Genomic DNA, 21742 nt, shown 5'->3' with positions numbered 1-21742 from the left:
AACCCATCCTGTTTCAGTCAGCTTTTAACTACATAAGAAACCACCAAAACATAGTGGTTTAAAACAACAACCATGCATTTACCTCATGATTTTATGGGTTGGTAATTTTGGCCAGGCTCACCTTGAACAATTACTCTGGTCTCAGCTGGGTTAACTCAGGTGTTTGCAGTCAGCCAGTCGTTGATCATCTCACTTGATATCTAGCAGTTGTCTGGCTATCAGCTGACTTGATGGGGCAGCTTGGCACCATGCCTTATGGCCCAGCCACCTTGCCCAGACTTGTTCAAATGGCGGTGGTGTAGGGTTCCCAAGGGCAACAAGGGAGCAAGCCCCGGTGTGTAGACACTTTTCAAGCCTCTGCTTGAACTGAATCATATTTCTGATTGCTACATTGGCCAAAGCCAATCACATGTTCAGCCTAGATTCAAGGGGATGGAGAAAGACTGCTTTTTCTTTAAAGGAGTTGCTGCAATATTCTGTGTCTATTTTTATAAGAAACTGTGCGTCTGCTAAAAATTTATTGTGTAATAAACAAATAGAAGAGTGACCCACTGACTGTTGAGTTTAAAGTTACTCACTTTGTTCAAAAAGTAATTGCAGGCTATCTGGCAGACTTAAATTATATTTTGAATGGTTCTTAAGTGTTTTAAAAGTGAAACTAGTGTACTTTCTCTTTTTTTAATCCTTTTTTTCTGGGCTTAGCACAACTGAAAAATCTAGTATATTTTAATCTCTCCTATTTGTCTTAGCCTTATCTTTATAAAGATTTCGTGTTTTATGTTTAGTCTATTTGCAGGTAATTAGATAAACAAAGTGCCAACTCGTCATCGAAAAAGAAAGACTGTCATTGACAGAAAATCTCCCCCTCAGCTTTTGATCATCTCTCTCTGCTGTCTTTGCTCAGCCTGGGAAGTGGGTTTGTTCTGTTAAGAGCCAAGAGACATTCCAAACTACTTAAGATGGAGATTGGACTAGTTGTCTTGTGTCGTTCTTCTGGCAAATCACTTTTCTATTAAAAAGTCAAGAAGTCTTAGAAAAAGGAGAGGTCACTGTTTATGCATTAGAAAACTCCATTGTGTTATGGAACAAATGAACTGTTTATTTCCGAATCTAAGAAGTTATTATCAAGTATATAATTTTGGTTCTTTCTGAAACCAGTCCTTTTATTATTCAATAATGTTGAATTCCTATAAGAAAAAACAATGTAAGTCATTTACTTTACCTCTCCCTCTCAAAAAAAGTGGGAACCTGCGTTAAGTATTTCTGATCACCACTTAGTAGGTTTTCTGGGTCCCTGACAATAGTGAACACTCCCAGAAAGCAGGCAGGGGAAGAGGCACAAAGAAATGGCTGCAGACCATGTGTGAACTTAGCCTGGGATCTGGGCAGGGGTTCCTCGATCTGCCCTCCACACTCAGCAGGAAGGAGGGAACTGCAGGGCATTCCTGAAGCTAACCCAAGGTCAGGTGGGGAGTGAGTAGCCACAGCTGCCTTAGGACCCCTTTCTCTTGTTGCGTCCTGCTCTCTTTCCATTCCATTGCTTCACAGACCAAAATCTCTCTCTGAGATACATATGTCAGAGGGATATATATTAAATATTAGTTTAACACATACATGAGGGATATGCATATCCCTCTGATATATATTTTGATTCTTTCTGAAACCAATTATTTTATTATTCAAGTTTGTATAATGGAAATGCTGAATTCCTATGAGAAAAACAATGTAAATCATTTACTTTACCTCTCCACCTCACATATGTGTTAAACTAATATTTGGATCTAAAATTTCAGTCTGCCATTGATTTCCACTATGATTTCAGAGTATATTTTCAAAAGGAAGGAAAGTCAAAAATTCTGATACTGGCTTTAGGGAACTTTCTATTGCTTCTGTGCTGAAATCTGAACAATGAGCCCTGAGTTTTGGTGACACTGAAGCCCTGGCTTTCAAGTTCACATGACTTATGATGCACCTGTGTTTTCTGTCACAGCCTCGGTGCAGTGACAGCCTCATGACTAGAAAACAGTGCTGAGGGTTGAATCCACATTTATACACCAGGGGATGCAGATCCTCTTCCACCCTCAATTTTGTGACAGGCTTGAGGCCCTTCTTTTAAAAATTTATTTTTATTTTTTTGAGAGACAGGGTCTTGCTCTGTCACCCAGGCTGGAATGCAGTGGCGTGATCATAGCTCACTGTGGCCTTGAACTCCTGGCCTTGAGCAATCTTTTTGTTTCAGCTTCCCATGGCTCTTCCTGTTCACTGGTGAAGCTGCTTGTCAATTTTGATGCTATTTATTCAGCAACTAGGTATCTGGTTGGACTTTAAATTCCCTTTGTGGTTCTTCTTGCATTCTTAAAATGGAGGTCAGTAAAATTTTTTCTAGTTTCAGTGACTTGCTAAGTGAAAGCTGAAGTTCCTGGAACCCCTGTCACTTGGCTAGGAGAATATGAATACAAATAACATTAACTGAGACAGTGAGGGGAGCATCTTGGGGCAGCTCCGAGACTTCACATGAAGACAAACATGTAAAGCTGTCACATGCAAGCACGTGCCCCTGGGAGTAAGTTCTGGGATAAGATGTCACAAACTCATGCAAAGAAGGGGAAGATTTGAGAATACTCTATGATGCACACTGCTCTGGATTTGACTCTTCCAGTAACATTTTTTTCCTCAAAAAATTGAACTTGAAATGTACTGTTACTTCTGGGGATTTTTGAATGCCAATACTACTTTTTGTTGACGTGCATTTCCTTTCCCTGGAATCTTAGGCCCCTTTGAGCTCGGTGTCTTCCCGGCAATGGGAGGCTAGGGAAGAACTACCATGATTGTCAGCACACTGGGTTGTCAGCCATGGGACAAGCCTCGGCACACCTAGGGAAGGCTGGCTAGTCATGTCCCCACCCTCCATGGCCACCTCCCTGCACCAGAAATCAGGGTCAGCCAGGTGTCCCTGGCCATGCAAGTTCTTAGCTGTGTCCTCTGATGCTCTGCCACTCACATGTCTCAGTCCCTTCCCACACGGTCTCCTCTGTTCCTTTGCTTCCTGCTGCCACCCCCTTCTCTCTTCATACAGTCAGCATCGTTTTTTTTTTCTCCCTACAACTTCGGCTCCTTCTCTATTTTGTCGTCTCACACTTTGGTCTCATACAGGGCCACCAAGGGCCTCCCCACCTCCAGGCCCTTTTGCTTTTGCTTCTCTCAAATGCACATTCTCTCTCCCAGTGCACAGCCCTGAGACATGACTATGATTAGCTCAGCCTTCTGTGCCAGGAGCCTCCTATGCCACTGAATAGCCTGCCTTTTGATGGGCTGCCTTTGGGGCAGGCACCCACCCCGCATTCACTCAGCTGTTGCCAGTGGGAAGGGTCTAGTGCAAAAAACTCCTTCTCTGTAGGTCCTTATCATACATTTTCCCTTAGAGAATAGGCTGGGGGTCTGGGAGCACGGAGACTAGCATATACATATTATTCTGACTTCATGCATCCTGTTTATTCAATCATTAGTTGATTCATCAGACAGGCTCTTCTGTGTGCGAGGGTAGAGATGAATGAGAAAATAGGATCTGACCCCAAAACGTAAGCTGCTAAGAAGACATTATTTGGCTCCTAAAATAATTCTCCTGTGTTAAGTACCCTATTTTTTGTTGTGTTTCTGAATTCTAGAACTGGATCTAACTATTGATGTTCAGTTAGCTTGGGATTTCAAAGATATTTGATATACAAGTTATCCACCTAAGAAGGACTTTTATTTATTTAAGAGAAATAGAATGGCTTTAAAATATATATTCAGAACTTACAGAAAATTTTAGATAAACCTAGAAAGTTATAGAGCAATAAAGAGTATCAGATATAAAATTGAAACCCTTATCCCTTTGATTTCCCTTCTTCCCCAGAGATGATCACTCCACTGACACATATATGGAAAGAATAAAGGCTGAATTCAGGGTAGTGGCCATCTCTAGGGAAGAAATGAACATGTACTGTGACAAATGCTGCTGGAATGGTGCTTTCCTAAGTACCAGAGGTGTGGAGAGGGGAAGAGGCATCAGTCAGCCTGGGGCTCTGGCCTGACAGCTAGTTTAAAAGCCCAGCTCTGCTATGTCCTAATATAATTTCTCTGTGCCTCAGTTTCCTCATATATAAAGAAGGGGATAATTAACGTTAGCTCTTTTAATCCATATAACCTCCTTTTGTATTATTAATAGATGTAAAGTAACTGGTACACCATATCATTTCCAAAAATGTTAAATATTATCATCAACCATATTTCAGTGGAATAGAGCTCCTGTTCCAGATGTCCCAGTGTGGGAGGCTGTCACCAGGTGCGATTTTTGGAGCACACCCTGGGGCCTGGCAAGGTGAAGATTAAATATCGTAATTCCTCTCCTTCAGAGTATATTATCCACTCTCTTATAAAATCTCTCTGACCTCTTGCCACCTGTATTCCCATATGGCTTCACTCGGTTGCAGCTGCATTGGGCATAACTGCAGATGACTTTAGCCTTCCAGGTGCACGCTGAGCATGGCATGCAGTCCTGATGACTGACCTAGCTGGGTAGCCATGATGGGAAGGCTCAGATCAAACCCCCAGCCCACCGGAGTCCATCAGGTTGGGAACTGCCGGTGTCATTCTCCAGACCTGGCCTAGGGGACCACAGCACAAACCCCCTATCCCACCCCACTCCCGCTTTCTACAGATTTTCAACACCCAACATAAAGTAATAGCTATTGAGTGCTTACTATGGCCTAGATGCTGTTCTAAGCAGATTCTCATTTATATTCTCATTTAAACCTTGTAGTACTTTATGAGTTAGATATAAGATTTATCCTCATTTTACAAATAAGTGAACTGAGGTTTGGAGAGGTTAAGTGAGCAGCCACACTCAAATTTTCTCATCCCAAGCCCTGTGCTCATTCCTTTATGTCATGTTATAACAACTTCCAATCATTGTAGATATTTTCCTGGAAGAATATGAAAGATAAAAATCTGTTAAAGATGCCTTTATAAAGAAAAGAGTTTACCATGCCAGCATGAATTTTGGTGCCTATCTTTTTAATGACAATTTGGGATGTCCATCTTCTAATAGAACCAAAGTTGATTAGATTCACCTAGGGCAGACAGGCTTCTCCTCCTCCTGCAGGGATCTGTTGTTTAGGCACTCAAGAGAATGAATCTTTCATTACTCATGGCATTTTACTTTATTTCAGGAAGAGAACCATTCCTCATTACTTCTAGTTAGAAGCTCACATTTCCATTCTCTCAGTACTGAAATGATTAAAGAAAGGGGCTCCAGGTGTTGCTAATGCTGCCTGCTGTTGTGTTCACAGGTGAACTCTGGCCTAAGAGCCAAGATGGGATCTGCTTTTGCAAGGTCCAAGTGTACAGGAGGATGAACTGCATATCCTTTTTTTAGAGGCTCCCAACAGGGAATGACAGCTTTTACTTGACTAAATTGGATCCTACTTAAGTTTCTCAAGTTCTAATACTCGTCCAATTCTAAACAATTTTAAACAAGCTCTATTATTCTCATTTTAAACAAGGAAATGGTGTTAAGGTCTGACATAAAGAGGCTTCATTGTGACCAGGTTTAGCTACTAGTGACCTACTATAAAGGTTGAGATATTTAGAAGAATGAGCTGAAGTCACAAGTGTAAGGGGAATAAAAAAGACCTCATTTTGCTCCTCACTTAAGAAGGTAGACCCCCAATGTTGCTCCTCTCTCTCCCCTCTGGAAAGAGAACTCAGAAGGTGAGGCTGCTAGTGCTGGAGAACAACACACAGGGCAGGCTTTAAAACTGGGCTGAACCAAAGTCCTCAATTAAGGGAAATTATTTGGCTCCTAAAATAATTCTCTTGTATAAAGTACCCTATTTTTTGTTGTGTTTCTGAATTCTAGAACTGGATATAACTATTGATGTTCAGTTAGCTTGGGGTTTCAAAGATGTTTGATATACACGTTATTTATCCACCTAAGAAGGACTTTTATTCATTTAAGAGAAATAGAATTGCTTTAAAATATATATTCAGGGCTTACAGAAAATTTTAGATAAATCTAGAAAGTTATAGAGCAATAAACAGTATCAGATATAAAATTGAAGCCCTTATCCTTTTGATTTCCCTTCTTCCCCAGAGATGATCACTCCACTGAATTTGGGTTTGTTATTCTCATATATGTTTTTGTTTTTACGAAATGTACATGTATTACTAGTATGTAGATTTGCCGTGCATATATTTAAACTTCATAGAAATGATAGAATATGGTTTCTTTTCTTCAGTTTACTTTTCACTATCTATATATTTTGCTTTGGGGAATTACCTGTGTTCATATCATTCTAGTTATTAATTTTCACAGATGTAGAGTATTCCTTTCTCAAAACAAACTATATTTTGTTTATTTGTAGGTATTTGTGTAATTCTAATTAACCACTAGCAAGCAATAAAAACACTGCAACATATAGAATTCTTTACCATACATGTCTATCTTCTTTATGCATGCAAAAGTTACTTTCTAGATAAACCTAGCAGTGGAATTGCTAGGTTTTAGGATATATACATCTTCAAATGTATTAAGTGTTTTTTTCCCAAAATGATTATATTAATTTAGACTTCTAGAAGCAGTGTATGAGAGTTATTCTGTGCCAATGGGTTAGTGTCATTAGACATTAATTTTTGTCAATCTGTAATCTGATAGGTGTGAAACAGTATATCATTGTGGGTTTTGCTTGCATTCCTTTTCCCTGGTTTCTAGTGAAGATGAGCATCACTCATATATGTATTGGCCGTTTAAAATGCTCATTACCCTTTGCCCGTTTTCCTCTGGGTAGTTTGTCTTTTGCTTACTTATTTGAAGGGGTTCTTTTTGTATAACATATACTAATCCTTTGTAGTTTATATATGTTACAAGTAGTTTCTCCCAGGTTGTTGCTCTTCTTTATTCTTATGTAGTCTTTCAATGTGCACAAATTTTAAATTTTAATATATGCAAATTTATCAAATCTTTCCTTTTTGGTTGCTCTTTTTGGTCTAAAAAATCTTGCATATCTTGAGATCTGAATGTTGTAAAGTTTTGTCTTTTACATTTTTCACTTAAACTATCTAGAATTTATTTTTATATTTGGTATAAGGTGGGACTAGTTGTATTTTTTTTTTTTTTGAGACAGAGTTTTGCTTCTGTTGCCCAGGCTGGAGTGCAATGGTGCAATCTATGCTTACTGCAACCTCCACCTCCCAGGTTCAAGTGATTCTCTTGCCTCAGCCACCCAAGTAGCTAGGATTACAGGCATGCGCCACCATGCCCAGCTAATTTTGTACTTTTAGTAGAGACAGGCTTCTCCACGTTGGTCAGGCTGGTCTCAAACTCCTGACCTCAGGTGATCCTGCCTCGGGCTCCCAAAGTGCTGGGATTACAGGCATGAGCCACCATGCCCAGCCTGTATTTTGTTTTATATGGCTAACAGTTGTCACAGCACCATCTGTTAAACAGTCCATCACTTCCCCACTGATGTGTAATAACACATTTGACATGAATCAGGATTCTATCTGTGTATGAGTCTGTGTCATGGCTCACTGTCCCACTCCATTCGTCCATGTTTTCATTCGTGCACCAAGACCACTTTCACGGGCAATCATTGTGGTTTCAGAATGGGCTTCATATCGAATGTGGCCAGTGCTCTGCTTTGTTCTTACTCAAAATTGTCTTGGTTATCCTTAAAACCTCAGGTCCTGTGTAAAAATTTTGGACTCAGCTTGTAAAATTTCATGAAAAATCCTTTTGGGATATTGATTTGAAATTGTATTAATTGGAAAAAAAGAATTGGCATCTTGACTGCACTGATTTTTTCAATACATAAATGTGATATAGCTTTCATTTGGGTCTTTTAATAAGGTTTTATAAAGGTCTTTCATATTATTAGTTAAGTAATTTCATAGTTAGCTTATAGTTAACTTGGTAAATCATTGCTGATGTAAAAATGTAATTGCTATTTCTGTGTTTTATATATAGAAACTTTGCTAGACTCTTAATAAAATAACATAGGTTTTCTTGGATTATCTTTATAGATGGTCAGATTATCTGTAAATAGTGACATTGTATTTCTTTCCTTTCCTTATGCTTTTTACTTTTCTTAGTATTCTGGCTCGGACGACCAGAATAATGTCAAATATAAGCAATGATGGAAACATCCTTATATTATTTTTAACAGTAAACTATTCTTAATATTCCAGCATTAAGAATGATACTGGCCAGGTATAGTGGCTCATGACTGTAATCCCAGCACTTTGGGAGGCCAAGGCAGGATTGCTTGAGCCTAAAAGTTTGAGACCAGCTTGGGCAACATGGCAAAACTCCGACTCTACAAAAAACACAAAAATTAAATGGGCATGGTGGTGCATGCCTGTGGTCCCAGCTATTCAGGAGGCTGAGGTGGGAGAATCACTGGAGCCCGGGAGGTCAAGGATGTAGTGAGCCATGATCATTCCAGCCTGAGTGGCAATGAGACCCTGTCTCAAAAAAAAAAAAGAAAAAAAAGGTACTTACTCTAGTTTTTAAAATTTTCCTTGCCAAATACCCACTGTCAGATTAAGAAAGTTTTCTTCTATTACTAAGTATAGTAAAGGGTGGTTTTTTTTTTTTTTTATAACAAATGGTTGTTGAATTTGAAGCTTTTTCTGCATTTGCAGAGGTAGCCATGATTTTTCTCCAATAAACTATTAACATGGTAAATTGTATTCATTGATGTTGTCATTTCAAATTACCCTTACATTTGTTGGACAAACCCAATGTGATTTTGTTTCAGATTTTTGCAGTGGTGTTCATAATTGCAGATAGTATATAAGTTGCTGTCTTCACACTGTTCTTATCTGGCTTTAGTGTCAGTGTAATATGAATCATGTAAAATGGGTTGTGGAGATTTTTTCTTTTTTATGTTGTCTGGAACTTTCCATGTGTCTAACTTGAACTCTTCCTTGAGTGGTAGAAATCACATTAAAAATCTGACTTTCATGGATTTTTTTTCATGAGTGTGAATATATTTGTAATTAATTAACTCAACTCTTAGGTTAACAGGGCTATTCAAAATTTCTATTTCTTCCTCAATCAGATTTGGTCAATTATATGTTTTTAGAAAATCATCCATTTCTTTGATTTTTCAAGTGTATTATAAAAATTTCCCCTTATTTTTGTAATGTTTTTTGGTCACTGTATCTATAATTGTATCTACCTGTCATTCCTGAATATGCTCATTTGTGGCCCTTTTTCTTGAACAATTTCGATAGAACTTGCCTATTAGGTTTTTCACAATTATAAGCCAGCTTTTAGTTTTGTTGATTTTTGTCTATATACCTTTGTTTTCCTATTTCATTAGTCTTTGCTCTTTATTTTTTCCTGTTGCCTTCTTTGAATTTATTCCGCTGTTGCCTTTCCAGTTGTTGAGCTGATCACTCATTAATTTTTACTCTTTCTTTTCTTCTAAGTATTTAAGACAATAAGTTTCCTTCTAAATACTACTTTAAAAGTATTCTACGAAACTTCATATTCAGCTTTTTCATTATGGTACCCTTTAAATGTATTCTAATTGTCCGTATTTTTATTTTTTTGACCTAAGTTATTAGACATGTTTTAGTTTTTCCAATTATATGTATTTTTTTCAAATTTATCTCCCTGATATTTATTTTCAGTGCAGCTATATTATGATCAGTAAGGTAGCTCCTGTGAAACCAGTTTATGGCATTCATTCTTGAGCTTTGTGACAGAATTGATGGTCAATTTTTGAGTAGTCCGTATATATTTGAAAGAATATGTTTTCTCACATTTGGGCACCAGGTTATATACATGTTAATCTATTAGATAAAACTTATTAATTGAATTAAACAAATCTATTATATACATAACAGTTTTATCAATTACTGCGCAAGAGGTATTACAAACCTCTTTACTCTGATGGTTGATTAGGTTTGGCTGGATACAGCAGGGAAGAATTCCCACAAAAAAAAATAGCTTACAAAAGTTAGAAGTTTGTCTGAACTTCTTTTATGAGAAAGATTAAATAAACTCTATCTATGCCTTAGTGTCCAGAGCTGATGAAAATAGTTCCATAGTGAGCCCGGAATATAGAATTTGGTTACTCCCTCCCTGTAGCTGCCAGGGATGGTGGTTTCTTCCCTTCACTTTCCCTGCCACCTAAGACTGATAGCCATAGGTGACTCACCTTTTCTGGGGAGAACATCTGTGGGACTCATGGCAGTCTGTGTAATATGAGAGTTACATCTTTCTCCTGCAATGAGATCTGTGTTCCCCACCTTGCAGGTATATTTTTCACTGAATCCAGGTAGGATTTTACCCAAGCTATATCCTTGGATAAATAAATAGGCAAAATATATTTCATAAATATTTTTCTCTTTGTTTTGGAGATTTTTTTCCATAAGTGAAGGCCCCAATTGTCCATAACAGATTTTATTCTCCAGATATCCATCAGACTCCTTTACATAGCTAACCCCTTTCCTTATATGTCATATGGTTACTTGATTTTTTCTTCTCCCACTCATTCTCTGATTTAACATCTCCTGTGATACTCACCCTGTGGTTTCTGAGGCCTTCACACACATTTTCAGTGAACAGTCCAGACTGTTGTGTGATGTTACTAATACCACTGCCTGTCCTTTGGCCATGCTGAGTCCTTGGATGCTTCTTGACACAGAATGTCATAGAATGAAATTTCCTTAATTCTGTTCACATTTCAGCCCATTGCAAGTTTTTTGGTCCTCATCTGTCATCTCATTGCCTTGTTCAATTATTCTAAAGAAGTGTATTGTGAAATTGATGTATAGTAAAATATTTTTAGTGCATGTATAGTAGAAAATAGTTTTATAATATCACTTTTTAAAAAATTTTAGATTTGGTGGTACATGTGCTGGTTTGTTAATCGGTATCTTTCATGATGCTGAGGTTTAAGCTTCTAATGATCCTGTTACCCAAATAATGAATGTATCACCTGATAGATAGTTAGAAAATAGTTTTAGATTGAAAGCTGATTCTAGCTTATCTACGTCTTAACATAGACCAACTGTAAAATATATATAGAATGTATATACATTCCTGGAATACTTCTATAACACCCATTCTTGAGGGCTGCTTACATATCAAGCATGTTGCTTGGTATTTTCTGTCTGTTACCACCTTTTTTCCTAGGAGCACACTCACAGCATGTTACTTTTCCCCATCTACAGACAAAAATCCTGAAACAAGAAGACCCGAGGCATTCAGTGATTTTCCCCAAGCACTGCCTAGGTACTGGCAGACCCTCAATTCTAACCAAGGTCTGACTGGTGCTTACTTCAGTACTTTTAATCACAGGCCAAGCAACGGAAACAATAACTCATTGTATCTCCAGGTCATCACCGAGTGGTCTTCTCACATCATCCTTCAGGCAGCACCAAGAGTCACTGGCAGCAGAGAGAGAGAGGCGGCGGCAGGAGAGAGAAGAAAGGTTGCAGAGAATAGAGCGGGAAGAAAGAAACAAATTCAGGTAAGAAGGATCTTAAGATTTTTTTTAAATAATGAGTTAAAAATTAAAGCACGTGACTTTACAGCTGTATACATTTAATATTGGCATTAAAGGAAGTAATGAAAATTCTGTCTGTATTTTTAAGGAAGAGAAAAACATACCTGAAATAGGCTGGATCTGGTTTGTTATGGCCTTTGTTTCTCTAACCGTATGGCAGGAAGCACAGTCAGCCAAATACAATTAGGGACTCATGTATTCTTGGGTCCTCCATTATCTACAGTAGTCCTATCCAGGCCTTCCAGATGACAGAGAGCATAATTATCTTAATTTGCCATCTCTTCCTAATGGTCCTCATGTTTTGTTCATATTCTATCAGATGCCCAAAAGGAAATGCTTTTCCCACTTTCTGGTTCGCTTTTTGATCCCTGTAACAATCTTCAATATTTTTTTTAAACAATAATCTCTTGCTATGTGGGGAGAAAAGTCATTATGTTGATTACTCTCAGCCCATTTCCCCTGATCTCCTGGTCTCTGTACGGCTTCAAGGATGTGTTCCTGGCTATAGCTCGTTCCAGGTTCCATATCTTGGCCTGTCTGTCCCCACTGATCCCAGTGTGCCTCGGCTTCTCCTTCAGCGAGTCCACCTGTTCTCCACATTCTCCAGGTCATCCTCCTTCACACCCATCCCCTGAGCTTCATGCTGTGCTGTGTTTTATGGAATGAGAAACAGTTGCTGTATCTCTCCTTACATATTACTTCCTTCTACTCTTCCTTATCTCCTTTTTCCCTTTTCCACCTTTCTTCCCCACCTCCTCCTCCTATACTTTCTCTTCCTTCTTAATCCTTCCAAGTCATTTACCCTATAGTTTCTACATTCTTTCTTTTCATTTTTCTCCCCATCTCTACCTCCTGTTTCCTTAGTTCAGTTTCTTTGGCAAACAGTATTCCCATCAATTATTCCCCATTAAATCTACAAGGAATATAAGGCATTGTCAATGAAGATTTACAGATTTAATAACATGTGTGTTTTGTTTTGTTTTGTTTTGTTTTTTGAGACAGAGTCTCACTTTGTTGCCCAGGCTGGAGTGCAGTGGCGTGATCTTGGCTCCCAGCAACCTCTGCCTCCCCGGTTCAAGTGATTCTTCTGCCTCAGCCTCCCAAGTAGCTGGAATTACAGGCCACACCACCACGCCTGGCTAATTTTTGTAATTTTAGTAGACATGGGATTTTACCATGTTGGCCAGGCTGTTGAACTCCTGACCTCAAGTGATCCACCTGCCTCAGCATCCCAAAGTGCTGGGATTATAGGCATGAGCCACCATGCCCAGCCAATAACTTGTGCCTTTCTGCAGCCAAGAAGTGTATGTGTAATGGTAAAAATGATCAAAATATGAGCAGAGTTGTGAAGTTGCTTAACTATAAGTCACTACTTCATGAAAACAAATGCCAAATCTGTGAAATACTAATCCTCATTTTTCTAAGATTGGGTGAATGGGCTGCATGAAGTAAACCAACATCATTTCCCATCAAGATTGTGTAGCATACCCTGAGCTGTCACATTTCTGCCAAATGATATATGGAAATGCCAGCTCTGTATGCACCATTTTTCATGGGGGTAGTTCTGGAAGTTGTCACTTTTAGAAAGACCAATTCTTGAAATCTCTGGAACAGGTTAAATGCTTCCTGATTTATGGTTTTCTGGGAGATCTGCATATTTTACCACCAAATAGCAGCAGAGAATCTGAGTAAAATACATGGAAAATTCAGAGATGAGCTTACATCCAAAGTTTTTTATTGAAAACCTCTTGAAACTGGGTGCCGGTTCTGGGGAAAATGGAATTCATTCACTCCATCCTGTCTTTCCTTCTGCATTGCTGAATGCAACCATAAATCATGGAGAGAATGTGTGGAGCTCTGAAAACTGTGAAATATAAAAGAGAGCAGATGAAATTAGGAAGGGAGACTAAAATTCAGTTTTACAAAACCAGTGAGAGTTTACCATTTTTACCTTCAATATTACTTGGCATGTACTCAAAGGCACCCAAACCTAGAAGTGTATGCCAAATCTGGACCAAAAGAGCCCCAGAAGAAGTCCTTTTTTTTCAGACCGAGGCACAGTAAAGGGAATTTCTAAAGATAAAAGTGTAGAGAATTCCTGTTATTTCTTTATCTCCTACCCTAGCCTCCCAAACAATATTGCTACAGAAGCACAGCAATGGCAGCAGTGTCCAGGCAGGTGCCTGAAACGGGAGGGAAGGGAACTCTTCCTCTGACCATAAGAGCTATGACCCCATGATCACTAGGCATATCACTTTGCTCTCCTCCTGCTATACTGTCCTGGATGCAGATGCAGTTACCCAAAGTATGCGGCAGGACAGGGAAAATAAAGCCCAAGCCTTCTGGCTGGAGAACCATAAAAGGAAACCCAAGGAGCCAGAAAGTGTTAGGAAAGCCACAAAGAGAAAGGATATCAAGAGAGCACTCCTGAATGCATGTCTGATTTGTGCACATGTGTGGCTTCAAACCTACATGGCATGCCATAGGCTTTGAGAACTAAATACAGAGTGGGAGTGGACCACCACCCAGATCCCAGAAAACTGAATTAATATTGGAACCAATGTCTGAAGGCAGGTTACAACTTGCAGGCTGAACTTAACCCGGTTGATTACCTGCTAATACAAAATAAAACAAAAATTCAGATTCTTTGTAGAATTTAAATAAGACCCCAAATCTCATTACAAAATATATAAAATGTACAGAATACAATCCAAAATAACTTATCATAAAAATAATTAGGAAAATTTTAACTCAAAGGGAAAAGAGAATTAAAAGATGGCTAGCCACAAAGGACATAGATATTATACATTTAAAGACTTTAAAGTAGCTATTATAAACATGCTTTAAGAAGTAAGGGCAAATACTCTTGAAACAAATGAAAAGACGTCTCTGTAAAAAAAAAAAAAAGATACAAAGATCCAAATGGAAATATATATAGAACAGGAAAATTAAAATAGAAAATTTGTCAGATGGGCCAAATAGAATTGCTATGAGAGAAGAAAGTGAACTGGTTGCTATGAGTGAACCTGAAGATAGAACAACAGAAATTTTCCTACCTGAAAACTAAACAAACAAAAATTGAAAGAAAAATGAACAAAGCCGTAGGGACCTGTATAATAACATCAAAATGTCTAGCATTCATGTCATCGGAGTCCCAGAGGTATAGGAGAATAGGACAAGAGTGCATTGGCTTTTTTTGTTTGTTTCTTGAGACAGGGTGTCACTCTTTTGCCGAGGCTGGAGTACAGTGTCACGATCTTGGCTCACTGCAACCTCAACCTCCCAGGCTCAGGTGATCCTCCTACCTCAGCTTCCCAAATAGCTGGGACTACAGGCATGTACATGGGACTACTGGCTAATTTTTGTATTCTTTTGTAGAGATGGGGTTTCGCTGTGTTGCCCAGGCTGGTTTTGAACTCCTGGGCTCAAGTGATCCTCCTGCCTCAGCCTCTTAAATTGCTAGACTTATAGGCATGAGCCATTGCACCTGCCCATGCATTATAATATATATTCAGGAATTATGTTATTCATATGTATATGTTGGCAGAGTAAGAATTAGGCCTGGGCAGGTTGTCATCAGAGGCCATGCTCATAACTGTTAACCATTTGCTGTTGATTTCAAGTGATTCTAACTTGTCATTTAAGAACACAGAGAGACCTTGGCAAAATGGCCCTCATCCAGTAATGAATGCTAATCAAGGACAGACCATAGGCAACTATTAATTATGGTGACTGCAGTTCCATATTTCTGGGGATGTGAATGAAAAGAAATTCAAAAAATAAATAGGAAAAGCTTTCTAAAGTAGTTCCCGAGGTTACCCAAATGACTGACCTTTTATCAGCCACTTCATTGATTTAAATTGTTTATGCTCCTGGTGCTTTTTGCAAAGCATCTAAAAGTTGTTCTTTATCTATTGTCATTTTTGTTGAATATGGTCTTAAGCTTTCTGAGTTATAGGAAATTTTAGTTCTAGTGTGGAAAGTGATGAGGTTGGATGTTTATAAACGATGACAAATCTGAGTCCTTGTTGCATTTTTCTCCTGGTTCTACACTGCTGTAGTCTAACTTACTGCCCCTTTATATCCAGTTATCAGTACACCAAGAAATAGAATATTTAAACTATATTATGAGGTCCAGTGTTGAAAACCATGATGTTAGGATTCCCCAAGAAACAGTCCAGTGAGAGATGACTAACCACATAGTCTTAAACTTAGATTCAATTTGGAACCTAACCAGCAGGAACAGAAAAACAAAACATTAAAATTAACAAAACAGCAGGAACAGAAAAACAAAACATAAAATTTGGGCATCTGTGGGTACAGACAAAAGAGAAGGAACAAAGCAGGAGCTTCAGTGATCCCAGAATAGAAACTGAGAGTGTAATGGATGTGGAGAAGGAATCCTGGGTTGTCACTGTGGATGACAGTGTGGCGATTCCTCAAAGACCTAGAACCAGAAATACCATTTGACCCAGCAATCCGATTACTGGGTATATACCCAAAGGAATATAAATCATTCTATCATAAAGACATATGCACATGTATGTTCATTACAGCACTATTCGCAATAGTAAAGACATGGAATCAACCCAAATGCCCATCAATTGGTAGACCGGATAAAGAAAATGTGGTACATATACACCATGGAATACTATGCAGCCATAAAAAGGAATGAGATCACATCCTTCGCAGGGACATGGATGGCACTGGAAGCCATCATTCTCAGCAAACTAATGCAGGAACAGAAAACCAAACACCACAATTTCTCACTCATAAATGGGAGCTGAACAATGAGAACACATGGACATAGGGAGGGGAACAACACACACTGGGGCCTGTCAGTTGGGGGATTGGGGAGGGAGAGCATCAGGATAAATAGCTAAGGCATGTTTCATACTTAGGTGATGGGTTGATAGGTGCAGCAAACCACCCTGGCACACGTTTACCTATGTAACAGACCTGCATACCTCGCATGTATCCTGGAAATAAAAAAATCCTGGGTTATGGAAGGAATATTCAGCTTGTGGAGTGCAACACAAAATGGCCAAGGCACTTAGATTTAATTCTTGAGATGGTTGTTATGGAGCTACCAGAGCTCAACTGGATGCTAATCACCTCCAAAAGCTATTGCTTGCTTGTTATTGCCATATTTTATTTATGGATTTTTAAAAAACTTTTCTTTCCTCAGGTACTTACATTCTTTCCAACCAGTAATTAGTAGTGTTTCTGGGTGAATCCAATAATCCTATGTTTTCTACAATCCCTGTGATTGTATTGAAAATCAATTGTATTTAATAATTTTGAAGTACAGCCTTTAAACTTTTAAAAATTCAGCTACAACCATTTTACATTTCTGAAGCAGTGCCAGTCTTTCATGATATACTGTTTATAATTTATTGGTAATTTTCTGAGTATCTAATTCTGTTATTTTCTTTTCCTGTTTGTTTGTTCTACATATTTCCATTAGCCGAGATTATTTAGACAAAAGAGAGGAGCAAAGGCAAGCAAGAGAAGAAAGGTTTGTGTATTTCTTCTTTCCCATTGTAACAAATGGCATGTGACTTTGCACTGTTAACCTAGCATGCAGAGAGACTGTCGATTAAAATATAACTGCTTCACCTAAAACCTTACATAGCTGGCATTTTGCAGAACAGTGTACTAGTTACCTAAATTTTCCAATAAAAATTTGGGTTTGTCATTTGGTGCCATCATGGTTAAGTGTGTCTATTCCTTCAAAATTCTCCTTCAAATGAGCACGTTTATGTTAGCATAATGACATAGGGCATATATTTGAAACACCCTGCACCACCGCTGCTGAGCCTGGTGCATGTTCCTACTGCGTGCTTTTATGTCACATGGTCAGCACTCCTTCAACAAATATTTAGTGTACACACTGTGCCAGGCAGTGGCTGGGGGCACTAGATATATCTGAGACTATTTCTGGGTGTGCCTGGTCACTTACCTGTCTCCCTACTGAACTGTACTCAGCTCCTCGATGGCAGGAACAATGCCTGGATTTCCTTTATTTCCCCAGTACCCACCACAGTGCTTGGCATGTAGTTGGGACTTAGGAATAATATATGGAATCAGTAAATGAGTAAATGAACCAACAGCTTTATTTAAAATATTCAAGCTGTAAACTACTTTATTTCTCTTTTGCATTTTAAAAACTACTTTATTTATGGTACGAATCTTTGTGGTTTGTGATGCTAACTAGAAAATGCATGAATATATTTTTAAATTTCTATCCACAGTATAGTTATATACAATTTTGTAAGAAAAACATATATGAGATACATTACTTTATAAGATTAAGAAGTATGTGATTAAAATGTTGCTGTAATATTCGAACCAGCCTAGGTCATATAACAGAGCAGCTCAAAACTCCGGTGTTGATCAGTAGTATATTTAAATGGCAACATGCTTTGAATCTCAATAAAAGATACAAAGATGTTCAGTGCCTAATAAATGCAGATAAACAGTGGAAACTGGTTTTACAAGCAGACTGGCAAAAGACAAGTTTTTACCCCCAGCTCTTTATAGTCTGCAGTCGTCCCTTCTACCACCAGGTGGGGTGACTGCATGGAGAGATGGAAAGGCTGCTTTTAACACCTTTTATGCTGGAGCCGGCTGGGAACCTAACAATTTCTGACTGGGCCAACAAGAAGTAGAATTGTGCTAATTTTCTAAACACCAGCTAAATACATCAGGACAGTCTGAGGCAGGGAAGAGTGGAGACTGCCTGTCTTCAATTTAAAAATTAGATGCTTAGATCAGCCTCTTAAATAAAATGATGGCATTGCTTTGATTCCAACATTCAATTTGATTATTGTCATCCTAATAACTAGTTGTGGCTGGCAAATCTAGAGTGAAACATGCTGCTAAAGAAATAGGAAGCTTATATTTCTCACTAATACCTGTTTTTTACATCAGAGGGCATCACATATACTTTCACTGAAAATGCGGTTGACTTCCTGCCCAGGCATAAGGAACTAAATTTTATTTTTTTAGTTCTCCCCCCAGATTCTGTACTTATTTGAGCTTTCAACAACTTGACTGTTAGGTTATGTCCACACAGACAGGGCTTGGCAGCTCCTGGGGAGATGGTTTAAGTGCTGTGTCAAGATCTGAACTGGCTCAGCTGACTTCAAAATTTCCCCAAACCACGGAAGTCCAGCTCTTTCTGGATATTATTTACTGCTCTTTTTTGTCCAAATAAACCTTCATTTATGTCTGGCAAACTCATAAGAGGAGGTTGCTGCTTCTCCTCTCTCCTCTGGTTCTGCCCTTAGTCTTTGCTCCCAGGCTGCCCATCAGCCTGGACACAGAAGTGTGCTCTGCAGGCCCACTGTGGGATTCTTCCCTTGAAGCCACCTCTCTGTTTACACAGAGGTCTAGGGAAGCAGCCATGCATTTTCCTTTGGTTTGGCCCAGCCATTTTTCTTGTTAGTTTTCTTCTTGAATAACCTGGTGAAGATGGGAGTTAGGGGAAACAGACTTTCATCCCTGTTTCAAAAGCTTTTAAGAGTTCCTACTAAGCCAGGAAAAAGTAAGATTTCCAAGTATAATGGAATTTGGAAATGGAAACTAGTAGAGATCAAAGGTGGGAAGTAGTACAGAAATAAGGAAAAGTAACTCTTCCAGATAGAGCGATGTGTGTTCGTCAAGTCCCACATCTCTTACCCTTAATGCAAGACTCAGAAAAAGACAGCCAGAGTCACAGCAGATGGTTTTTGAGGTTTGTATCATGTAACTGTAACAAGATGAATGTCATCTTATTTTGAGGTGTAGTGACCATCTGGATACATGTTATATTATTTCATATCATCTCACTCCATAATTTTAGACAAACTATGTTATTGGCAATGGTGCAGACCAGTAGTAAGTTTCTGTTGAGATGCTACTTCTCATCCTTTCAAGTATTGGAAGAAAGGCTTTATAGGATAACGATTGATTAAAATGACATTCACAAATAATTTAAAGGAGAAAAAAGAATCGCCTGTAGTATGGAATGAGCCAGGCTGGGGGTGTGTTGGGGGGTAGCACAGGAGGATACTTCTGTTTGGGTTTGTTAGTCTGAGGGAGACAGCAGGGCATGCAGAGGAAATGCTTTATAGCAAACAGGGGCTATGGGAACAAAGTGCAAAGAAAAGGTTGGAACTGGGCTAGGGTTTTGGAAATTGTTCATGAAAATGATCAATGAAGCGGTAAGAAAGGATTCTGAGCCTTGCTTAGAAGGACTGAGAACAGGGCAGAAGTTAAAGGGAGCCAGATTTTAGTTTAATGTAAGCGAGAATTTCCAAATAGAAGTGTGGCAGGAAAAGTCATCAGTAAGTAGGTCTAGGTTAATCTAAAGTCAAGCAGAGTTTCTGTAGGGCCCTGTGAAAAGAGACTGAGCCACAGTACCAGCCCTGCCACTGAGCTCTGGTGGATGTTGGAGTTCATCCCAGTGGTTTATTTGTCTCTCTCTCCCACTGAACTGTGAGCTCTGTGAGGGTGGGATTTTTCCTTGTTTATTATTAAATCTTGAGTGCCCACTACAGTTCTTAGCACATGACAGGCACTTGACAAATGTTCAATAAATAAACGAAAAGGTGAATGAACAAACAAATGATATAGGCAGAGAATAAACGGGAATGTTTGGATGAAGGCAGAAAAAGTAGGAAGTCTTTTCTCGGGGCTGTGGTTTGTGGATAGAAAGCCCAGTGCTTCCCACAGAGGAGGCTCTGTCAGTCTGTGGATTGAGTGTGGCTTCGCGTGGCAGCAGGGATATGTGACAGTCATTGCATGGGCCGGTGGGTCCTCAGATCAAGTACTATTGGGCCCCATAGCACTTATGTCATTGTCTAGGAGAAGGTCATGACATAGGTCCAGCTTCCTCCCCAAGAACTGCTGGAGGTTCTTGTGGGGCAGGAGGGGTCGCTAAGCTGTAACACCATAAATGCCTGTGATGTGGCTGTCCCCATGTACCAGCCCACTGCCTTCACCACTCTGGCCACTGCACATGAACACTGCTGCTGCTTTTTCAGAAAGGCTTAGTGCTCTTGACCTCCATGCCTCTCTGCCCCACCATATAAAAAAAACTTTTAATTATGATCAAATGCACATCACATGAAATTGACCATCTTAACCATTTTAACTGTATATTTCAGTAGCATTAAGTGCATTCACATTGTTGTGTAACCAGTCTCCAGACTCTTCTCATCTTATACAACTGAACCTCTTCATCCATGAAGCAACAACTCACCATCCCTCTACCTCTGCTTCTGCCATTTTTGTCTAACACATAAACATCATGTTTCGGGACAATTCAGATTAAACCTTTAACTCTTCCCATGTCTTACGGATCTTCAGTGATGGCATCTGTGAGGCTGAGGGGTACACAGGAATAGCATTTGAGTCAAATATATCCAGGCTCTGGGATGAGTGGCCCCTGGAGTCTCCCAGAAAGTGAGCTACCCTGCAAATTCCTGCCCACCTGGCTGCCCACAGGGAGGCATGCAGAAGGCCAGGACCAGGAATGAGCCAGCAAAAATGAATGCAGCAAGTGGGTTGTCCTCCTGGCTGGAAGCCTTTCATTGAGGGCTTCGTCACCACCACCTACTGCAGACTCATTTGATTTCTTGCCGTGGGATTCTGACCTCCTGAATTCCTGGACCTGTCCAGATTCTCTTATTTGCACTCATTTCTTGCCTGCCCCTTTATCCTGTTGCAGCAGTGTGGGAATGCCTCTGCTCACAACTCCTGCTGGACTTACGGCATTCCTGGCCTTGAACTTGCCACCATCCCATTTAACACATACCTGCTGGAGGCCCTGCCTCTTACCCTTAAAATTGTTTTCTTTCAAGGTTCTTGTTACTTCCACAGCCAAGTGGCTTTTTCTTGCTGGCCCGAATTAAGGCCAGAAACACGTTCCTTTTGTTGCCTCTCTTACCCCTCAAGAGGTGGTGCTCTTGGCCAAGCCTCAAGTGTTTGTGTCTACATATACACGCACTACACACCTTTTATCAGAGATTCACCATGAATGCAAGCTCATCCCCCACAAAAATGAAATGGGATATATTTGCCCCCTCGGCATCCTGGGCTGCAGGTGGGCCTCTGCAGGTGGGCCTCTGCAGGTGAGGTGCCACTCTGCAGGCTTCTCCCTAGCTTCCCATCAGCCCACAAATGCAAGGCACCGA

At 39.5% G+C, this 21742-nt stretch overlaps 1 protein-coding gene across 4 annotated transcripts in view; it reads left to right on the top strand.

The window, feature by feature from the left end:
* The window catches only part of FHOD3 (formin homology 2 domain containing 3), a 491472-nt gene that overhangs the window by 381390 nt on the left and 88340 nt on the right, over positions 1 to 21742 (top strand). For 3 of the 4 annotated variants that reach the window (XM_030810561.1, XM_030810560.1, XM_030810559.1), the window contains 2 exons: positions 11391 to 11525; positions 17029 to 17079. In XM_030810561.1, the coding sequence (XP_030666421.1) occupies positions 11391 to 11525; positions 17029 to 17079 (186 nt within the window). The remainder of the gene's footprint in view (positions 1 to 11390; positions 11526 to 17028; positions 17080 to 21742) is intronic. The other variant, XM_030810562.1, reaches the window with a different exon arrangement.

The sequence above is a fragment of the Nomascus leucogenys genome, chromosome 4 (genome assembly GCF_006542625.1).
Source record: "Nomascus leucogenys isolate Asia chromosome 4, Asia_NLE_v1, whole genome shotgun sequence".
Lineage (NCBI taxonomy): Eukaryota > Metazoa > Chordata > Mammalia > Primates > Hylobatidae > Nomascus > Nomascus leucogenys.
Note: the sequence above shows the minus strand (reverse complement) of the source record. Positions and strands in the feature narration are given on the sequence as shown.